General features: G+C 29.0%; 2 protein-coding genes across 2 annotated transcripts in view; one reads left to right on the forward strand and one right to left on the reverse strand.

Annotated features, from left to right (window-relative positions):
- The window catches only part of rbms1b (RNA binding motif, single stranded interacting protein 1b), a 447,127-nt gene that overhangs the window by 201,692 nt on the left and 227,935 nt on the right, over window positions 1–17,500 (forward strand). The gene's annotated exons all lie outside the window — the stretch shown is intronic.
- Window positions 1–17,500, reverse strand: part of tank (TRAF family member-associated NFKB activator) — a 43,651-nt gene that overhangs the window by 18,262 nt on the left and 7,889 nt on the right. Inside the window, 3 exon segments of the mRNA NM_001076600.1 lie at window positions 2,302–2,369; window positions 8,886–8,992; window positions 16,609–16,720. Of these exon segments, the coding sequence (NP_001070068.1) occupies window positions 2,302–2,369; window positions 8,886–8,992; window positions 16,609–16,720 (287 nt within the window).

Consider the following 17,500-nt stretch of genomic DNA (forward strand, 5'->3'; position numbering starts at 1 on the left):
CGGCCGAGGATTAAAGTGTGTTCTCCACGTTTATTTTTTTATTTAGCTCTAATTCAATATTAGGGTGGCGCAGCAGGTAGCGATATCGCCTCACAGCAAGAAGGTCGCTGGTTCGAGCCTCGGCTGGATCAGTTGGCACTTCTGTGAGAGTGTATGGGTGTTTCCCAGTGACAGATTGGAGATGGAAGGGCATCCACAGCGTAAAACATGCGCTAGATAAGTTGGCAGTTCATTTCGCTGTGGTGACCCCTTAATAAAGGGACTAAGCCGAAAAGAAAATGAATGCATGAATAATTCAATATTATTTACCAACTAATTTAGTCTTCGTTACACCTCCAAACAAAACCCCTAGACTTGAAAGAAGGTCGTAACAGTTAGAAGCGCATAAATCTTGTATAACATGCCTTAAAAAAAGCAGTTTCTCTCAATTTACTCTCTCTCTCTCTCTCTCTCTCTAGATAATATATATATATATATATATATATATATATATATATACATATATATTTATATACATACATACACACATACACACACATATATATATATATATATATATATATATATATATATATATATATATATATATATATATATATATATATATATGTATATATATGTATATATATATATATATATATATATATATATATATACACACATACACACATACACACACACACACACATATATATATATATATATATATATATATATATATATATATATATATATATATATATATATATATATACATACACACATACACACACACATATATATATATATATATATATATATATATATATATACATATATATATATATATATATACATATATATATATACATACACACATACACACACACATATATATATGAGTGTTGAGTGTGTGTGTGTGTAAATATATATATATATATATATATATATATATATATATATATATATATATATATATATATATATATATATATATATATATATATATATATATATATATATGTATATATATATATATGTATATATATATATATATATATGTATGTATATATATATATATATATATATATGTATATATATATATATATATATATATATATATATATATATATATATATATATATATACGTATATATATATATATATATATATATATATATATATATATATATATATATATATATATATATATATATATATATATATATATATATTTACACACACACACACACTCAACGGCCACTTTATTAGGTAAACCTTACTAGTACCGGGTTGGACCCCTTATGCTTTCAGAACTGCTTCAATCCTTCATGGCAAATATTCAACAAGATATTGGAAATATTCATAGCATCACGCAATTGCTGCAGATTTGTTGGCTGCACATCCATGATGCCAATCTCTCGTTCCACCACATGCCAATTGTGCTCTATTGTATTGAGCTCTGGTGACTGTGGAGGCCATTTGAGTACAGTGAACTCACGGACAGGTTCAAGAAACCAGTCTGAAATGATTCGCACCATATATGACATGGTGCGTTAACCTGCTGGAAGTAGGCATTAGAAGATGGGTACACTGTGCTCATAAAGGGACCTCGGTTGTATCGAGTGGTTATTTGAGTTCCTGTTGCCTTTCTATCAGCTGGAACCAGTCTGGCCATTCTCCTCTGGCCTCTGGCATCAACAAGGCATTTGCGCACACAGAACTGCCACTCATTAGATATTTTCTCTTTTTCGGACTATTCTCTGTAAACCCTAAAGATGGTTGTGCATGAAAATCCCAGTAGATCGGCAGTTTCTAAAATACTCAGACCAGCCCCGCTGGCACCAACAACCATGCCACGTTCAAAGTCACTTAAATCATCTTTCTTCCTCATTCTGATGCTCGGTTTGAACTGCAGCAGATCGTCTTGACCATATCTACATGCCTAAATGCATCGAGTTGCTGCCATGTGATTGGCTGATTAGAAATATACGTTAACGAGCAGTTGGACAGGTGTACCTAAAAGTGTTCGGTGAGTGTATAGTCATGTACACATAAGCTGAACGTCATTAGCATTTCATGAGCATCAAATTTAGTTTTCCTCTGGATCATTTTAGCTTTTTTATTTGATGTTATTAAGATATTATATAAGACCTATTCAGCGTGAAAAATACTGACCTGCTAATGCCGATAAACAAACTTAACCAAGCTGTTAATCAGTTGTTCTACTTCAAGATTAAACCTTTTGTCTAGCTGCCCAAGAGACCGAAGTGTAAAATCCTTCATTAAAAATTAATTTATGAAGTGATATGATTCATGTACCTCTTCATTTCGCAGGCAGCAGATACTGCATGGGGAAATATCCCAGGATACTCTGTGGGTTCGTTTTTCTGCAGCAAAACACAAGACGACAAAACGTTTCCAAATATTAAAAATATAACCAGACCATTTCATCACAGATTCAGAAACATATTTGACAGGTTAAAATAATTCATAAAGAGAAAAGCTATAAAACGCAAAGGGGTATATCTTGCAGCTTTCATTGCGATAAACAAGTAAAACCATTTTTATGCATTTGTTAACATGAATAGCATCCATTTGAAGAGCGGAAACCATGCAACCATGATCTGCAAATTGAAATGTATATATTAATTCTTCATGCAACATTAATGACTTTTTTCTTCTCTTTTTTCTTGCATGCATTACAGTAATGATAACTGGGGTATATACTGTATGCACTTCTATAGTGAAGTAAAAACAATTTAATGCATTTGAAAATATAAATGAGCAAACTTAAAAAGTAGAAATAATTAAATTAGCATATTTACAATTTATATATTTATTTTATGCATTTTTTTGCATTGAAGTCATGAAAATAGGTATATGCACTTCTATATTTTAATGCACTTGGAAATATAAATTATCATAAATTTAAGAAGCAGAAATAATTTAATAAGAGTTTAAAATATTTTTAAATGTATATATTTATGTTCTATGCAACTTTTGTTTGTGTTTTTGCAGTACAGTAATGCGAACTGGGGTATATGTGCAATTCTGTAATGAAGTAAAAACATTTTTATGCATTTGTTAAGATAAATTAGCATCAATATAAAAAGCAGAACCCATGCAATTATGATTAGAAAATATTTTATAATTAATAATTAATTTAATAAATAATTTCTATATTTATTTTATTTATTTTTTACATTAACAACTTTTTTCTTGTTTTTTTATTTCATTTTTTTTATCGTTTTGCATTAAAGTCATGAAAACTGTGGAATTTATGGACTTCTTCATTGCAGTAAAAACATTTTATGCATTTGTTAATATAAATTAGCATAAAATTAAAAATCAGAACTCATGCAATTATAATTTGAAATTATTTTGATACTTATATATTTATATCATGTAACATACTTTTTTCTTGTTTATTTATATATTATTTTTTGTATTAAAGGCTTGAAGACTGGGGTATATGTGCAATTCTATTTTAAAGCAAAAACACCTTTGCATTTGTTAATAAAAATTAGCATTAATATAAAAAGCAGAACCCATGCGATTATGACTTGAAAATATTTTATATATTATAATTTATATAATTCTTTTCATGCAACATTAATGATATTTTTCTTGTTTTTGCATTACAGTCTATGTGGATATACAGGTGTATGTGCACTTCTATTTTGCAGTACAAACATTTTTATGCATTTTTGAAATGTAAACTAGCACACATTTAAAAAGCGATTAGGATTTGAAAGTTTTTTATAATTTTTATATATTTATGTTTTACGCAACACTAATGATTGTTTTCTGTTTTATTTCTTTTTTTGCATTAAATAATGAAAATGGGTATATATACACTTCTATATTGCAGTAAAAAAAATTTTTTACATTTGTTAATATAAATTAGCATCATTTGAAAAGGCAGAACACATGCAATTGTGACTTGAAAATATTTACATTATATATATATATATATAAAATTAATGCAACATTAATGACTTTTTTTGTTCTTTTGACATTATATTCATGAAGGCTGAGGTATATATGCATTTCTATATTGCAGTTAAAACATTTTGAGCATTTTGTTAATATAACTTAGCATAAAATTGAAAAGCAAAAATTATTTTATTTTGATTTGAAAAATATATATTTTTTTCACAACATTAATGAAATTTTCTCTTGTTTATTTATTTATTTATTGATTGATTTTAATAGTTATGCATTAGTCATGGAAACTGCACTTCTATATTGTAGCAAAAAACATTTTTTGAATTTATTAATAAATTATATTAATATTTTATGCAACATTGAGTTTTTTTTGCATTACAGTAATGTAAAGGGGTGTATATTAGTAGTAGTAGTAGTAGTAGTAGTAGTAGTAGTAGTAGTAGTAGTAGTAGTAGTAGTAGAGGTAAAAATGTATTGTCCTTGACAGAAATTTTTTTATGGGCATCACCATATTGCTACAGACATTCCATAAAAACAAGCAATAGGGGAAATACTTTATGCATTTGTTAATATCAATTTAAATAATTTAATTACGATTTTAAAATATTTTACAATTTATATAAATTTTTTACAAAATGACTTTTTCTTGTTTTTTGCATTACAGTAATGAAGACTGGGGTATATACGCACTTCTATATTGCAGTAAATACCTTTTTAGGCATTTGTAACTATAAATTCAATTCTCATTTGAAATTTTTTTTTAACAATTTATGCTGTATATTAATTTTTATGCAACATTAATGACTTTTTGCATTAAGGTCATGAAGATGGGTGTAATGAACTTCTATATTGCAGTTAAACATTTTAATGCATTTGTTAATATAAACAAGCATTCATTTAGGAAAATAATTAGAAATAATTCAATTATTATTTGAAAATATTATACAATTTATCTTTTTATTTTTAATGCAAAATTAATGACTTGACTTTCTTTATTTCTTAGTTTTTCTGCATTACAGTCATGAAAACCAGGGTGCATATACGCAATTTAAAAAACTATAGGGTCTCATATGATTCATTTCAGCAGAAAACACTTTAAAAACTCCATTAATAAACTCCAAAGTCTGTACAATTTCACACACGAAAGAAGGAGAATAAATCCATACTCCCCTAATTATGCCCCTTTGAGTGCATTTGCTATAAAATAACATACTTTGCCACATTTACAGGTTCCGATTTTGAATGGAGGCCATTATCCACCCGAGATTAAGTTCAAGAAAAGGAGAAAGTAGCCATTTCAAACTGTTATGTCTATACCTTCCAGTAACAGCCATCTAAAAAAAAAAAAGTGACACCTGCTTTCATAAGAGAGAACTCAATTCTCAGAACAGGTAATACACTGGATGGGCTCACAAAAAGCGTTATGCTCTAGTGCCCTCTATGGGCTTAAAATGTGCACACGATTAAAACAATTGAGCAGAATTATCACACTGGATTCAATTAGAGAAACATTCTCACTATGGACAGATAGCGATGAAAAATGATATCAAACTGTGAAGAGAGAGAACTACATCTTTTTCACACGTTTCTCACAACTTAACCCTCGAGTGAACTGTGGATAACTAGCAAAGGCACTGCAAACTCAGCTATTAAGGTTTGTCTGTGCTTACAGGCGGTTAACGATGATAACACAATATAAAGGCTGGGGGTCACGTTCAGAAAAACCCTTTCAGAACAATTACATCACAACCACCGTGTGCATTTGCACAATAAATGGGAGGAAAAAATAAACATTATTGTGCTCGGACAAAGTGTTGCAAGTCAACCGAAAGGGAAATGCAAAAACTCTGCAGTCAAACTTTGGACAACCGTATGTGGACATTAAGAGAGGGAAAACACCCATCATTAGCATAAATCACCTTTAAAGTTTTTTACTTGTGTTTGTATGATATATGAAGTGTACTTTGTGTTATTATGCTTTATTTCTAATATCAGGTGTGACTTTTGAACATTCTACCATGGGTCTACAGATAAAAAAATAGCCATTCTTGGCTAAATCAGGCACATTTTACAGTAATGTTTATTAATGTGCGTTGCCCCTGCACAAATAAACTAAACTATCGAAATTAATTTCTCAGCAATGCAAACTACCAATAACTTCATTTAAATGCAATCTTCTCAACATTTAGATTTTTGTTTTACCATTAAACTGTTGTTCTTTTGACATTATATTCATGAAGGCTGAGGTATCTATGCACTTCTATATTGCAGTTAAAACATTTTGAGCATTTGTTAATATAACTTAGCATCAAATTAAAAGGCAAAGATTATTTTATTTTGATTTGAAAAAAATATATATATATTTTTTTCACAACATTAATAAATTTTTTTCTTGTTTATTTATTTATTTATTTATTTATTTTTGCATTAAAGTCATAGAAACTGCACTTCTATATTGTAGCAAAAAAAAAAACATTTTTTGAATTTATTAATAAATATTTTATTTTTGTTTCACCATTAAACTGCTGTATCTCAGTCACATGTTGTCCTAAACAACATGGTATATTTGTGGCAAAAATACATTGTAGAGTCAAAATAACATTTTTCTGCCAAAAATCAAAACATTATTAAGTAAAGATCATGTAGAAATGTAGTGTTCCTACCATATTTCCTACCATAAATAAATCTAAACAAGTTCTGATTAGTAATATGCATTACAAAGAAAATAAAATCACCTTTAAAAGTTGTCAGTATTCATTTCTTAGCATTGTATACTACTAAATACTTCATTTAAATGCATTATTTTCAATATTTCTGAACCATTAAACAGTTGCACTTCAGCCACATGGTGTCCTATTAACAAATCAAACAGCAATAGAAAGCTTATTCTTATTCAGATTTCCTAAAAGTGACCTTTATGACTGCAAATGTGACACATATGGAGACAAAACACATTTCCAACCTGATGCATGGTTGGTTTTTATACTGTAGTATTTAGTCTTGAAGATGCACATGTGACCCTGGACTACAAAACCAGTCTTATTTGTGGCAATAGCCAAAAATACATTGTAGAGTCAAAATTATATAGTTTTATTCCAAAAATATTTGCATTATTAAGTAAAGATCATGTTCCATGAAGAAATTTAATAGATTTCCTATCATAAATACATCAAAACCTAATTTTTTGATTAGTATTAAACTAAGAAAATAATAAAATCATCATTAAAGTTCTCAAAATTAATTTCTTAGCAATGCATACTACTAATAACTTAATTTAAATGCAATTTTCTCAATAATTAGACTTTTTTTAACAATTAAACAGTTGTATCTCAGCCACACCATGTCCTATCAACAAACCATACTGCAATGGAAAGCTTATTTATTCAGCCTTTACATGATGTATAAATCTTAATTTCCTAAAAGTGACCTTTATGACTGGAAATGGGTCATATATGAAGACAAAACACATTTCCAACCTGATGCATGGTTCGCTTTTATATTGTATTATTTATGCACATGTGACCCTGGACTACAAAACTTTGAATTGCATGGATATATGTGTGGCAATAGACAAAAATACATTGCAGAGTCAAAAATTATATATTATATATAATATATATATATATATATATATATATATATATATATATATATATATATATATATATATATATATATATATATATATATATATATATATATGCCAAAAAAGATTGCAATGTAAAGTAAAGATCTTGTTTCATGATGAAATTTAGTAGTAAGTTGAAATTTTAGCATAATGAATCACAAAGAAAATAAATTCACCTTTAAAGTTGTCAATAGCATTTGTTGGCATTGCATACTACTAATTACTTCATTTAAAGGCAATGTGTTTAATTTTTGAACCATTAAAAGTGGCATTTCAGCCACATGGTATCCTATTAACAAATCAAACAGCAATAGAAAGCTTATTCTTATTCAAATTTCGTATAAATCTCCATTTCCAAAAAGTGACCTTTATGACTGGAAATGGGTCACATATGAAGAGAAAACATTTGCAACCTGATGCATGGTTAGTTTTTATATTGTATTATTTAGTCTTGAAGATGCTCATGTGATCCTGGACTACAAAAACTCTCCTAAATTGCACAGCTATATTTGTGGCAATAGCCAAAATATATTGTAGAGTCAAAATTATACATTTTTATGGCAAAAAAGATTGCAATATTAAGTGATGTTCATGTTCCATAAAGAAATTTAGTAAATTTCCTACCATAAATGTATTAAAAATAATTTCTGATTAGTAATATGCATTACAAAGAAAATAAAATCAACTTTAAAGTTGTCAATATTTATTTATTAGCATTGCATACTACTAATTACTTCATTTAAATGCATTATTTTCAGTATTTGGTTTGTCTGAACCATTAAACTGAAGTCTCTCAGCCACATGTTGTCATATTAATGAATCAAACAGCAATGGAAAGCTTATTTAATTTAATGATGTATAATTTCAATTTTCTAAAAGTGACCTTTATGACTGGAAACATGACACATATGGGTCACATATGAAGAGAAAACTCATTTCCAACCTGATGTATGGTTAGTTTTGATAATCTGATGCATAGTTAGTTTTTATAATTGTACAGTTAGTCTTAATTTGCCAAAATAGCCAAAAGTACAACGTAGAGTCAAAAATCACATATTTTTATGCGAAAAATCATTACAATATTAGCTAAAGATCACGTTCCATGCATAAATTCAGTAAATTCTCTATCATAAATATATCAAAACTTATTTTTTGATAGTAAAAATATGTATTACAAAGGAAATAAAATCTGATCAAATAAAAGTTGTCAAGAATAAACATTATTAAGTGTTGCAAGTCAGCCAAAAGGGAAATGAAAAAACCCTGAAGTCAAACTTTGGCCTTTACTGTATGTGGACATTAGGAGAGAGAAAAAAAAAACACCCACCAGGAAATGGTTAGTCCTGTGGGAAGTGGACGGGTTTTCAGAGCGATGATCGCTGGGTGACAAGGCTTCTGCTTCCTGTTTTCTGTATGCAGGCTCACAGACCTCCCCTGAATAATAATAAAAAGTCAAAAAGCACAGTTATCACAGTCAAACTCATCAACAAAAACAGTTGTCAAGTCAAAGCATGCATATGATTGCAATTTAACACCTGTGTAGTTTGCATGCTAAAGTAACACATTCTGTAGTGTGCATTTAACATATAATGTAACGATCTAAAATTTGCATAAAAGTGTGACACATTAGCTTATAGTAATGCTACTGTTTATTTAAGAACTCACTTATAAAGTTGAAGTCAGAATTATTAGCTCCCCTGAATTATTAGAGCCCCGGTTTATTTTATTTTTCTCAAGAGAAGATTTTCTTCAACACATTTCTAAACATAATACACAGCAAATTCATCAGAGTTAAAATCTCGGTGTTGAAGCATTTCAGAGTAAAGTGTTGACATTATAGAGTTAGATTTTGATAAATAATTATAATCAGAGTTAGAATTGATTTGATTCAGTGCGAAATCAAGGAGTTATCTGTGCAACACTTGGTGGAGTTAATTCAAACATTCATGCAGCCCCATTGAAGAATTTTCAAGGCGGCATTTTCCATCTGAGTTTTAGAACGGCAACTAGTGAGTCAAACTACTTCAATGTTGGCATTTTACTAACTTTCTCTGAGGGAATACAGTGGTAAATATATTGTTAAGTTAATTATTTTAAAATGGAGTGACAATTTTAAACTTGTGCTGTTCATTCATGGTCTTTTGTGTATCTAATGTTGGGAGTGGACCCTATGAGACAATTTCAAAGTGTTGAAATGAAATCTCTTAGAGTTATTTTGGGTCCCCCTTGTTGCTGTGTAGTTTTAATATCTCATCTCTAATAACTGATTTATTTTATCTTTGTCATGATGACAGTAAATAATATTGGACTAGATATTTTTCAAGACACTTCTATACAGCTTAAAGTGACATTTAAATGTTAAAGTAGGTTTATTAGGTTAACTAGGCAGGTTAGGGTGATTAGGCAAGTTATTGTATAACCATGGGTTGTTCTGTAGAGTATCGGGGAAAAAATTAGCTCAAAGGGGCAAATAATTTGGTCCCTAAAATGGTTTTTAAAAAATTAAAGACTGCTTTTATTCTAGCTGAAATAAAACAAATAAGACTTTCTACAGAAGAAAAAATATTATCAGACATGCTGTGAAAATTTCCCTGCTCTGTTAAACATCATTTGGGAAATATTATAAAAGAAAAGAAAATCAAAAGGGGGCTAATAATTCTGACTTTAACTATATTTAAATGGGCATAAAGCAGCTTGTTTTAGTGCATTTACAGTCCTGCCGACAATTTACAAGTATATAAATGACATCAGTTACAGTGATTTTACTAAATTGTGCTGCTCCATAAAGAGTGTGAGAAAGGAAATGCTTATTGGGGTCATAGATGCTGTCTTTTAGTGTGTGCATTGAGATAAAATGATTTTATGTAGATAGAAAGCACATTAAATGCAAGCAAAAAAAACCTACTTTATTATTTATGAAAGCTTTAGTGTGAATCAAATGTCAAAACATGAATGACATTCAGCATAATAGCTATTTAAACAGCATAATTACTTAACTTGTACACATTAAAATATACAAAAAATAAGTGATTGTACTGAATATTACAATTTTGTAAATTAGTTTTGCTTACAAATGCATAAAAATACAGTGGTTTTAAAGATAGGGGCCAAGATATTTTAAATTATATCATATAAGTATTCAAATAATTTTTTAAAATAGGGTCACTAAATAATGTTGGTTAAAAAAATTGAATTAATGACTATTGGTTCGCTATATTTCCCAGAGATGGGTTGCGGCTAGAAGGGCATCCCCTGCATCAAAATGTGCTGGATAAGTTGGCGGTTCATTCCGCTGTGGCAACCCCGGATTAAAAAAGGGACTAAGCCGACAAGAAAATGAATGAATAAATGAATGAATGAATGTTTCGCTATATGAAGCGGTTACATTGAAAATAATTTTAATAGTTGCAGTGTGTAAACCATGGCCAAAAATAAAATAAAATAAATGCATGGAAGTCACTGACGTTTTTCCACACAAAAAAATAATAATAATAAACAGGAAACCTTCTAATCTAACCCAAAAAATATTATACTTTCATTGCTTTGATTCTTGAAAACCCTTGTCGTCTTTGACCCATTCATTCATTAATTTTCCTTTATTCATCACGGGTCACCGCAGGAGAATGAATCGCCAACTTATCCAGCATATGTTTTACACATCAGATGCCCTTCCAGCCACAACCCAGTTCAGGGAAACATCTATACACACTGATCCATATACTACAGCTATTTTAGTTCAGCTAATTTAGTTAATCGAATTCACCTATAGCGCACGTGTTTGGACTGTGGGGGAAACCGGAGCATCTGGAAGAAAGCCGCACCAACATGAGGAGAACATGCAAACTCCACACGGACACGGCAGCTCAGCTGGGACTCGAACAGGTGACCTTCTTGCTGTGAGGTGACAGTGCTAACCCTTGAGCTGCCATGCCACCATAAATAAATATATATATATATATATATATATATATATATATATATATATATATATATATATATATATATATATATATATATATATATATATATATATATATATATATATATATACATACACACACATATATATATATATATATATATATATATATATATATATATATATATWTTTTTTTTTTTTTTTATATTTATATTTATATTTATATATATATATATATATATATATATATATATATATATATATTTTATATATATATATATATATATATATATATATATATATATATATATATATATATATATATATATATATATACAAATATATAATTTACAATATATTCATATTCAAAACTTAATAAACTTTTTTTCGTTTCAAATTTACTAGCATTTGTGTTTTTGTAGTTTTTGTGTATACTATCAATCAAAATTTTAGACACTCAAATATACAAAACTTATAAACATTTATATTCCAACGTTTTAATCCCAAGGCTTCAGCTTGAAACTGGTTTTGTAGACAAAAATAAATAGTCTAACATGACACAGGCTCAAATGGCACCACATGAAGCTGACCGAGGGTACGTGAAGAGGATCTAAACAAAGGCTGGCACATTTTGAAGAAGTTCGAAAATCACACAGTTCCCATATTCCCACTTAACGATTGTTAAAATGTGGAAATAATCATAATAAAACTGATGCATTCTCATAGCCGCGTTCCAAGTTGATCTACATTTCATTTTGAATTAACATTGAACATTTTAAATCCTAATGCATGGTTAGTTATCATCAAGATAATCCGAACTTACCTAAAAGAGAAAAAGTTTAGTCACATTAACATCTGACTTGTTTTTAAAAGGTTATGTGCCTTTTTATACAGTGTATTCTGGTTTCAACTGTACATTGCATCACCAATAAAAATTGAGCTCATGTCCATGTGTCGTGCGATAAGTCGACATATTGATTATTGTGCAGGTCTAGTGTATACTTAGTCTTGAAAATGCATATAGAAATTCCTATTCCCATCCATAGTTCATTTTTATAGTGCATTATTTACAGTAGTCTTGAAGATGCATATGAATAAGAAGCACATCCTCAGCCAGATAGGAATGGTGAATTTTTATATTGTGTTATTTAGGCTTGAAGATGCATGAGTGACCCTGCACTACAAAACTTAAATTGCACAGTTATTTTTACAGCCATTTCATGCAGATTCATAACTTTTTGCGTTAGTGGCTTATTCATATGATCTCATTTGTGTATTTTAGTATGATTTGCTCATCCCCTAATAATGGTTGAGTTTAGAGATGGATGTTAGGGGTCTTTTTTAAAATTGCACATTTTCAAATTCAATTCAATTAAAGTTTATTTGTATACCGCTTTTCACAATAATTATCGTTTCAAAGCAGCTTTACAAATGTAACCCCGCCGGTCCCACGCTATCCAACCTGCTCCGAGCTGGGATCGAACCGGCGACCTTCCGCATGAGAGTCAGTTGCTCTAACAAGGAGGCTAAAGACCATAGCCTCTTGCGTCTGTCACTAGAGCACCTTTAGAGGTCCGAGGAGTGAGGTTTACCTGCACAGCACTTACTAGCTGGCCTCCGTTACACGCATAACTGAATTACAGTCAAATTAAGTTATAGTTACAATCAAATATAAGTTATTTTATACAGACATCATTAACCTGCGATTTTATAGCATATAGGTGATGTCTATCTTCAGTATGCGTACATGTTTAATAAAGTGTGCATGTTTGTGTATTAAGTGTATCATCAACAACTGAACTTGTATGAATTTGAATGAATTAGACACTAAACAACTAACAAAACATAAATCAATTTTGTTAAAACATTTCCTCGTGAGATTTTATATGTGTGGCAATACACAAATATTGATTGTATGAATAAATTTTATTATTTTTATGCCAAAAAAACATTACAATATTAAGAAAAGATCATGTTCCATTAGGAAAGTTAGTAAATTTCCTACTTTAAATTTCTCAAAACTTAATTTTTGATTGTCAATATTCATTTCTTAGCATTGCATCTTACTAATGTCTTAATTTAAATGACCTTTATGACTGGAAATGGGTCACATATGAAGACAAAACACATTTCCAACCTGATGCATGGTTAGTTTTTATATTGTATTAATTAGTCTTGAAGATGCACATGTGACCATGGACTACAAAACCTCTTGTTCGTCTTAAATTGCATAGATATTATGTGGTAAAAAAAAAACATATATATGTATTTAATAACAATAGCCAAAAATACATTGTAGAGACAAAACTATATATTTTTATCTCAAAAATCATTACAATATTAAGTAAAGATTATGTTCCATGAAGAAAGTTCTTACCACAAATCATATCAAAACTTTTGATTAGTAATATGCATAACAAAGAAAACAAAAGACCTTTAAAGTTGTCTATGATCATTTCTTAGCATTGCATACTACTAATAATTAAATAAATAAATTTAGATTTTTGGAAGCATTAAACTGTTGTATTTCAGCCACATGTCGTCCTATCAATAAATCAAACAGTAAAGGAAAGCTTATTTATTCAGCTTTCAGATAATATATATATCTCCATTTCCTAAAAGCGACCTTTATGACTGCAAATGTGACACATATGAAGACAAAACAAATTTCCAACCTGATGCATGTTTAGTTTTTACATAGATATATATGTGGCAAAAGCCAAAAATACATTGTAGAGTCAAAATTAAAAAAAAATTTTACCTTTAATTAATCTATTACAAAATTAAGTAATGATCATGTTCCATTCCATGAAGAAAGTTAGTAAATGTCCTACCATAAATTTATGAAAACTTATATATTACAAAAAAAATTAAATCACCTTTAAAGTTGTCAATATTCACTTCTTAGCATTGCATATTACTAATTACTTCCTTTAAATGCAATTTTCTCAATATTAGATTGTCTTTTACCAAATAGTTATATCTCAGCCAGATGGTGTTCTATTAACAAACCATACAGCAATGCAAATCTTATTTATTCAGCTTTCATATGATGTATAAATCTAAATTTAAATCTAAATGTAGAAATCTAAATCTAAAGTGACCTTTATGACTGCAAACATGATACATATGGGTCACATATGAAGATGCAACTTGATGCATGGTTATTTTTTGTATTGTATTATCTAATGTTAAATAATTTAACTTTAGCAATTTAATTTAGACTTAAATTGCATGGATATATTTGTGGCAATAGCCAAAAATACATTGCAGTGTCAAACTTATATATTTTTATGCCAAAAATCATTACAATATTAAGTAAAGATCATGTTCCATGAAGAAAGTTCCTACCACAAAACATATCAAAACTCATATGCATATAATATGCATTACAAAGAAAAATAAAAACGCCTTTAAAGTTGTCAATATTATTAATATTATACTTTTGAAACTATCAAATATTTTTTTTATTTTTACCATCAGATTTTGTTCAAACCATCCAATATTTGGCCCTATTAACAAACCATACAGCACTGGAAATCTTTTTTTTTATTCAGCTTTCATATGATGTATAAATTTCAATCAATTCAATTTCCTAAAAGTGACCTTTATGACTGGAAATGGGCCACATATGAAGACAAAACACATTTCCAACCTGATGCATGCTTAGTTTTTATATTGTATTATTTAGCCTTGAAGATGCACATGTGACCATGGACTACAAAACCTCTGAAATTGTTCATCTCTGAAGTCTTAAATTGCATATAGATTTATATGTGGCAAAAGCCAAAAATACATTGCAGTCAAAATTATATATATTTTTTACCTTATAATTAATCTATTACAAAATTAAGTAATGATCATGTTCCATTCCATGACGAAAGTTAGTAAATGTCCTACCATAAATTTATGAAAACTTATATTACAAAAAAAATAAATCACCTTTAAAGTTGTCAATATTCACTTCTTAGCATTGCATATTACTAATTACTTCCTTTAAATGCAATTTTCTCAATATTAGATTTTCTTTTACCAAATAGTTATATCTCAGCCAGATGGTGACCTATTAACAAACCATACAGCAATGCAAATCTGGGTCACATATGAAGATGCAACTTGATGCATGGTTATTTTTTGTATTGTACTATCTAATCTTAAATAATTTAACTTTAGCAATTTAACTTAGTCTTAAATCGCATGGATATATTTGTGGCAATAGCCAAAAATACATTGCAGTGTCAAAATTATATATTTTTATGCCAAAAATCATTACAATATTAAGATCATGTTCCATGAAGAAAGTTCCTACCACAAAACATATCAAAACTCATATGCATATAATATGCATTAAAAATAAAAATAAAAATGCCTTTAAAGTTGTCAATATTCATTTCTTAGCATTGCATACTAGTAATAACTTTTGAAACTATCAAATATATATATTTTTTTTTTACCATCAGATTTTTTTACCAAACCATAAAGCACTGGAAATCTTTTTTTAATCAGCTTTCATATGATGTATAAATTTCAATCAATTCAATTTCCTAAAAGTGACCTTAATGACTGGAAATGGGACAAAACACATTTCCAACCTGATGCATGTTTAGTTGTTATATTGTATTATTTAGCCTTGAAGATGCACATGTGACCCTGGACTACAAAACCTCTGACATTTTTCATTCTTATATTGCATAGATTTATATGTGCAAAAGTCAAAAATACATTGTTGAGTCAAAATTCAATTTTTTTTCAACTTATAGCATACTTAATCTATTACAATATTAAGTAATGACCATGTTCCATAAAGAAAGCTAGTAAATTTCCTACCATAAATATATAAAAACTTATATATTACAAAAAAAATTAAATCACCTTTAAAGTTGTAAATATTCATTTCTTAGCATTGCATATTACTAATAACTTTTGAAACTATCAAATATTTTTTTATTTTTACAATCAGATTTTTTTAAACCATCCAATATTTGGCCCTATTATCAAACCATACAGCACTGGAAACCTTTATTTGTTCAGCTTTCATATGATGTATAAATGTCAAGTTCCTAAAAGTGACCTTTATGACTGGAAACGTGACACAAGTGGGTCACATATGAAGAGAAAACTCATTTCCAACCTGATGCATGTTTGCGAAGTGAACTGAGCTCAGTCTTAAGATGTACGATGGTCTTGGCCTGATCCTCTATCTGTTTCTCCAGCTTCTGAGTGTGTCGCTGATACTGCTCAGTCTGCAAAAAAAACAAACAAACAATAGCTTAACTCTCTGCCCTTATGCAGTTGAAGTCAGAATTATTAGCCCTTCTGTATATATTTTTCTTCAATGTCTGATTATTGGAAAGAAGATTTTTTCAACACATTTCTAATCATAATAGTTTTAATAACTCTTTTTTTAATAACTGATTTATTTTACCTTTGCCATGATGACAGTAAATAATATTTAACTAGATATTTTTCAAGATACTAGTATTCAGCTTAAAGTGACATTTAAAGGCTTAACTAGGTTAATTAGTTTGACCTTAGGGTAATTAGACAAGTCATATAACAGTGGTTTGTCCTGTAGAGAATCTGAAATAAATATTGCTCAAGGGGGCTAATAATATTGACCTTAAAATGGTGTTAAAAAATAAAAAACTGCTTTTATTCTAGCCAAAACAAAACAAGTAAGACTTTCAAACGAAAGAGAAAATATTATAGGAAATACTGTAAAAAATGTATTGCACTGGACTGCATTAGTGATTCATAAATATTGAATTAGTAAACAAAAAAAGGATAATTGTGTGGCTCATTTGTGGAAATCATTGTAAAATGCATGCGGTTTAAAGATGAAATGGGGTTTGAAGAATAAAAATAGCACTGTTTAATGAATAGGCATGACTAATCAATTACAAAATAAAAGTTTGCAATGTATCAATCTATTCATCAAACTCTCTGTCTGTCTGTCTGTCTGTCTGTCTGTGTATGTATCCATCCATCCATCTTTATCAGTTTCTATCTATCCATCCATCCAT

This window comes from Danio rerio, chromosome 9 (genome assembly GCF_049306965.1).
Source record: "Danio rerio strain Tuebingen ecotype United States chromosome 9, GRCz12tu, whole genome shotgun sequence".
In the NCBI taxonomy this organism is placed as follows: Eukaryota; Metazoa; Chordata; class Actinopteri; order Cypriniformes; family Danionidae; genus Danio; species Danio rerio.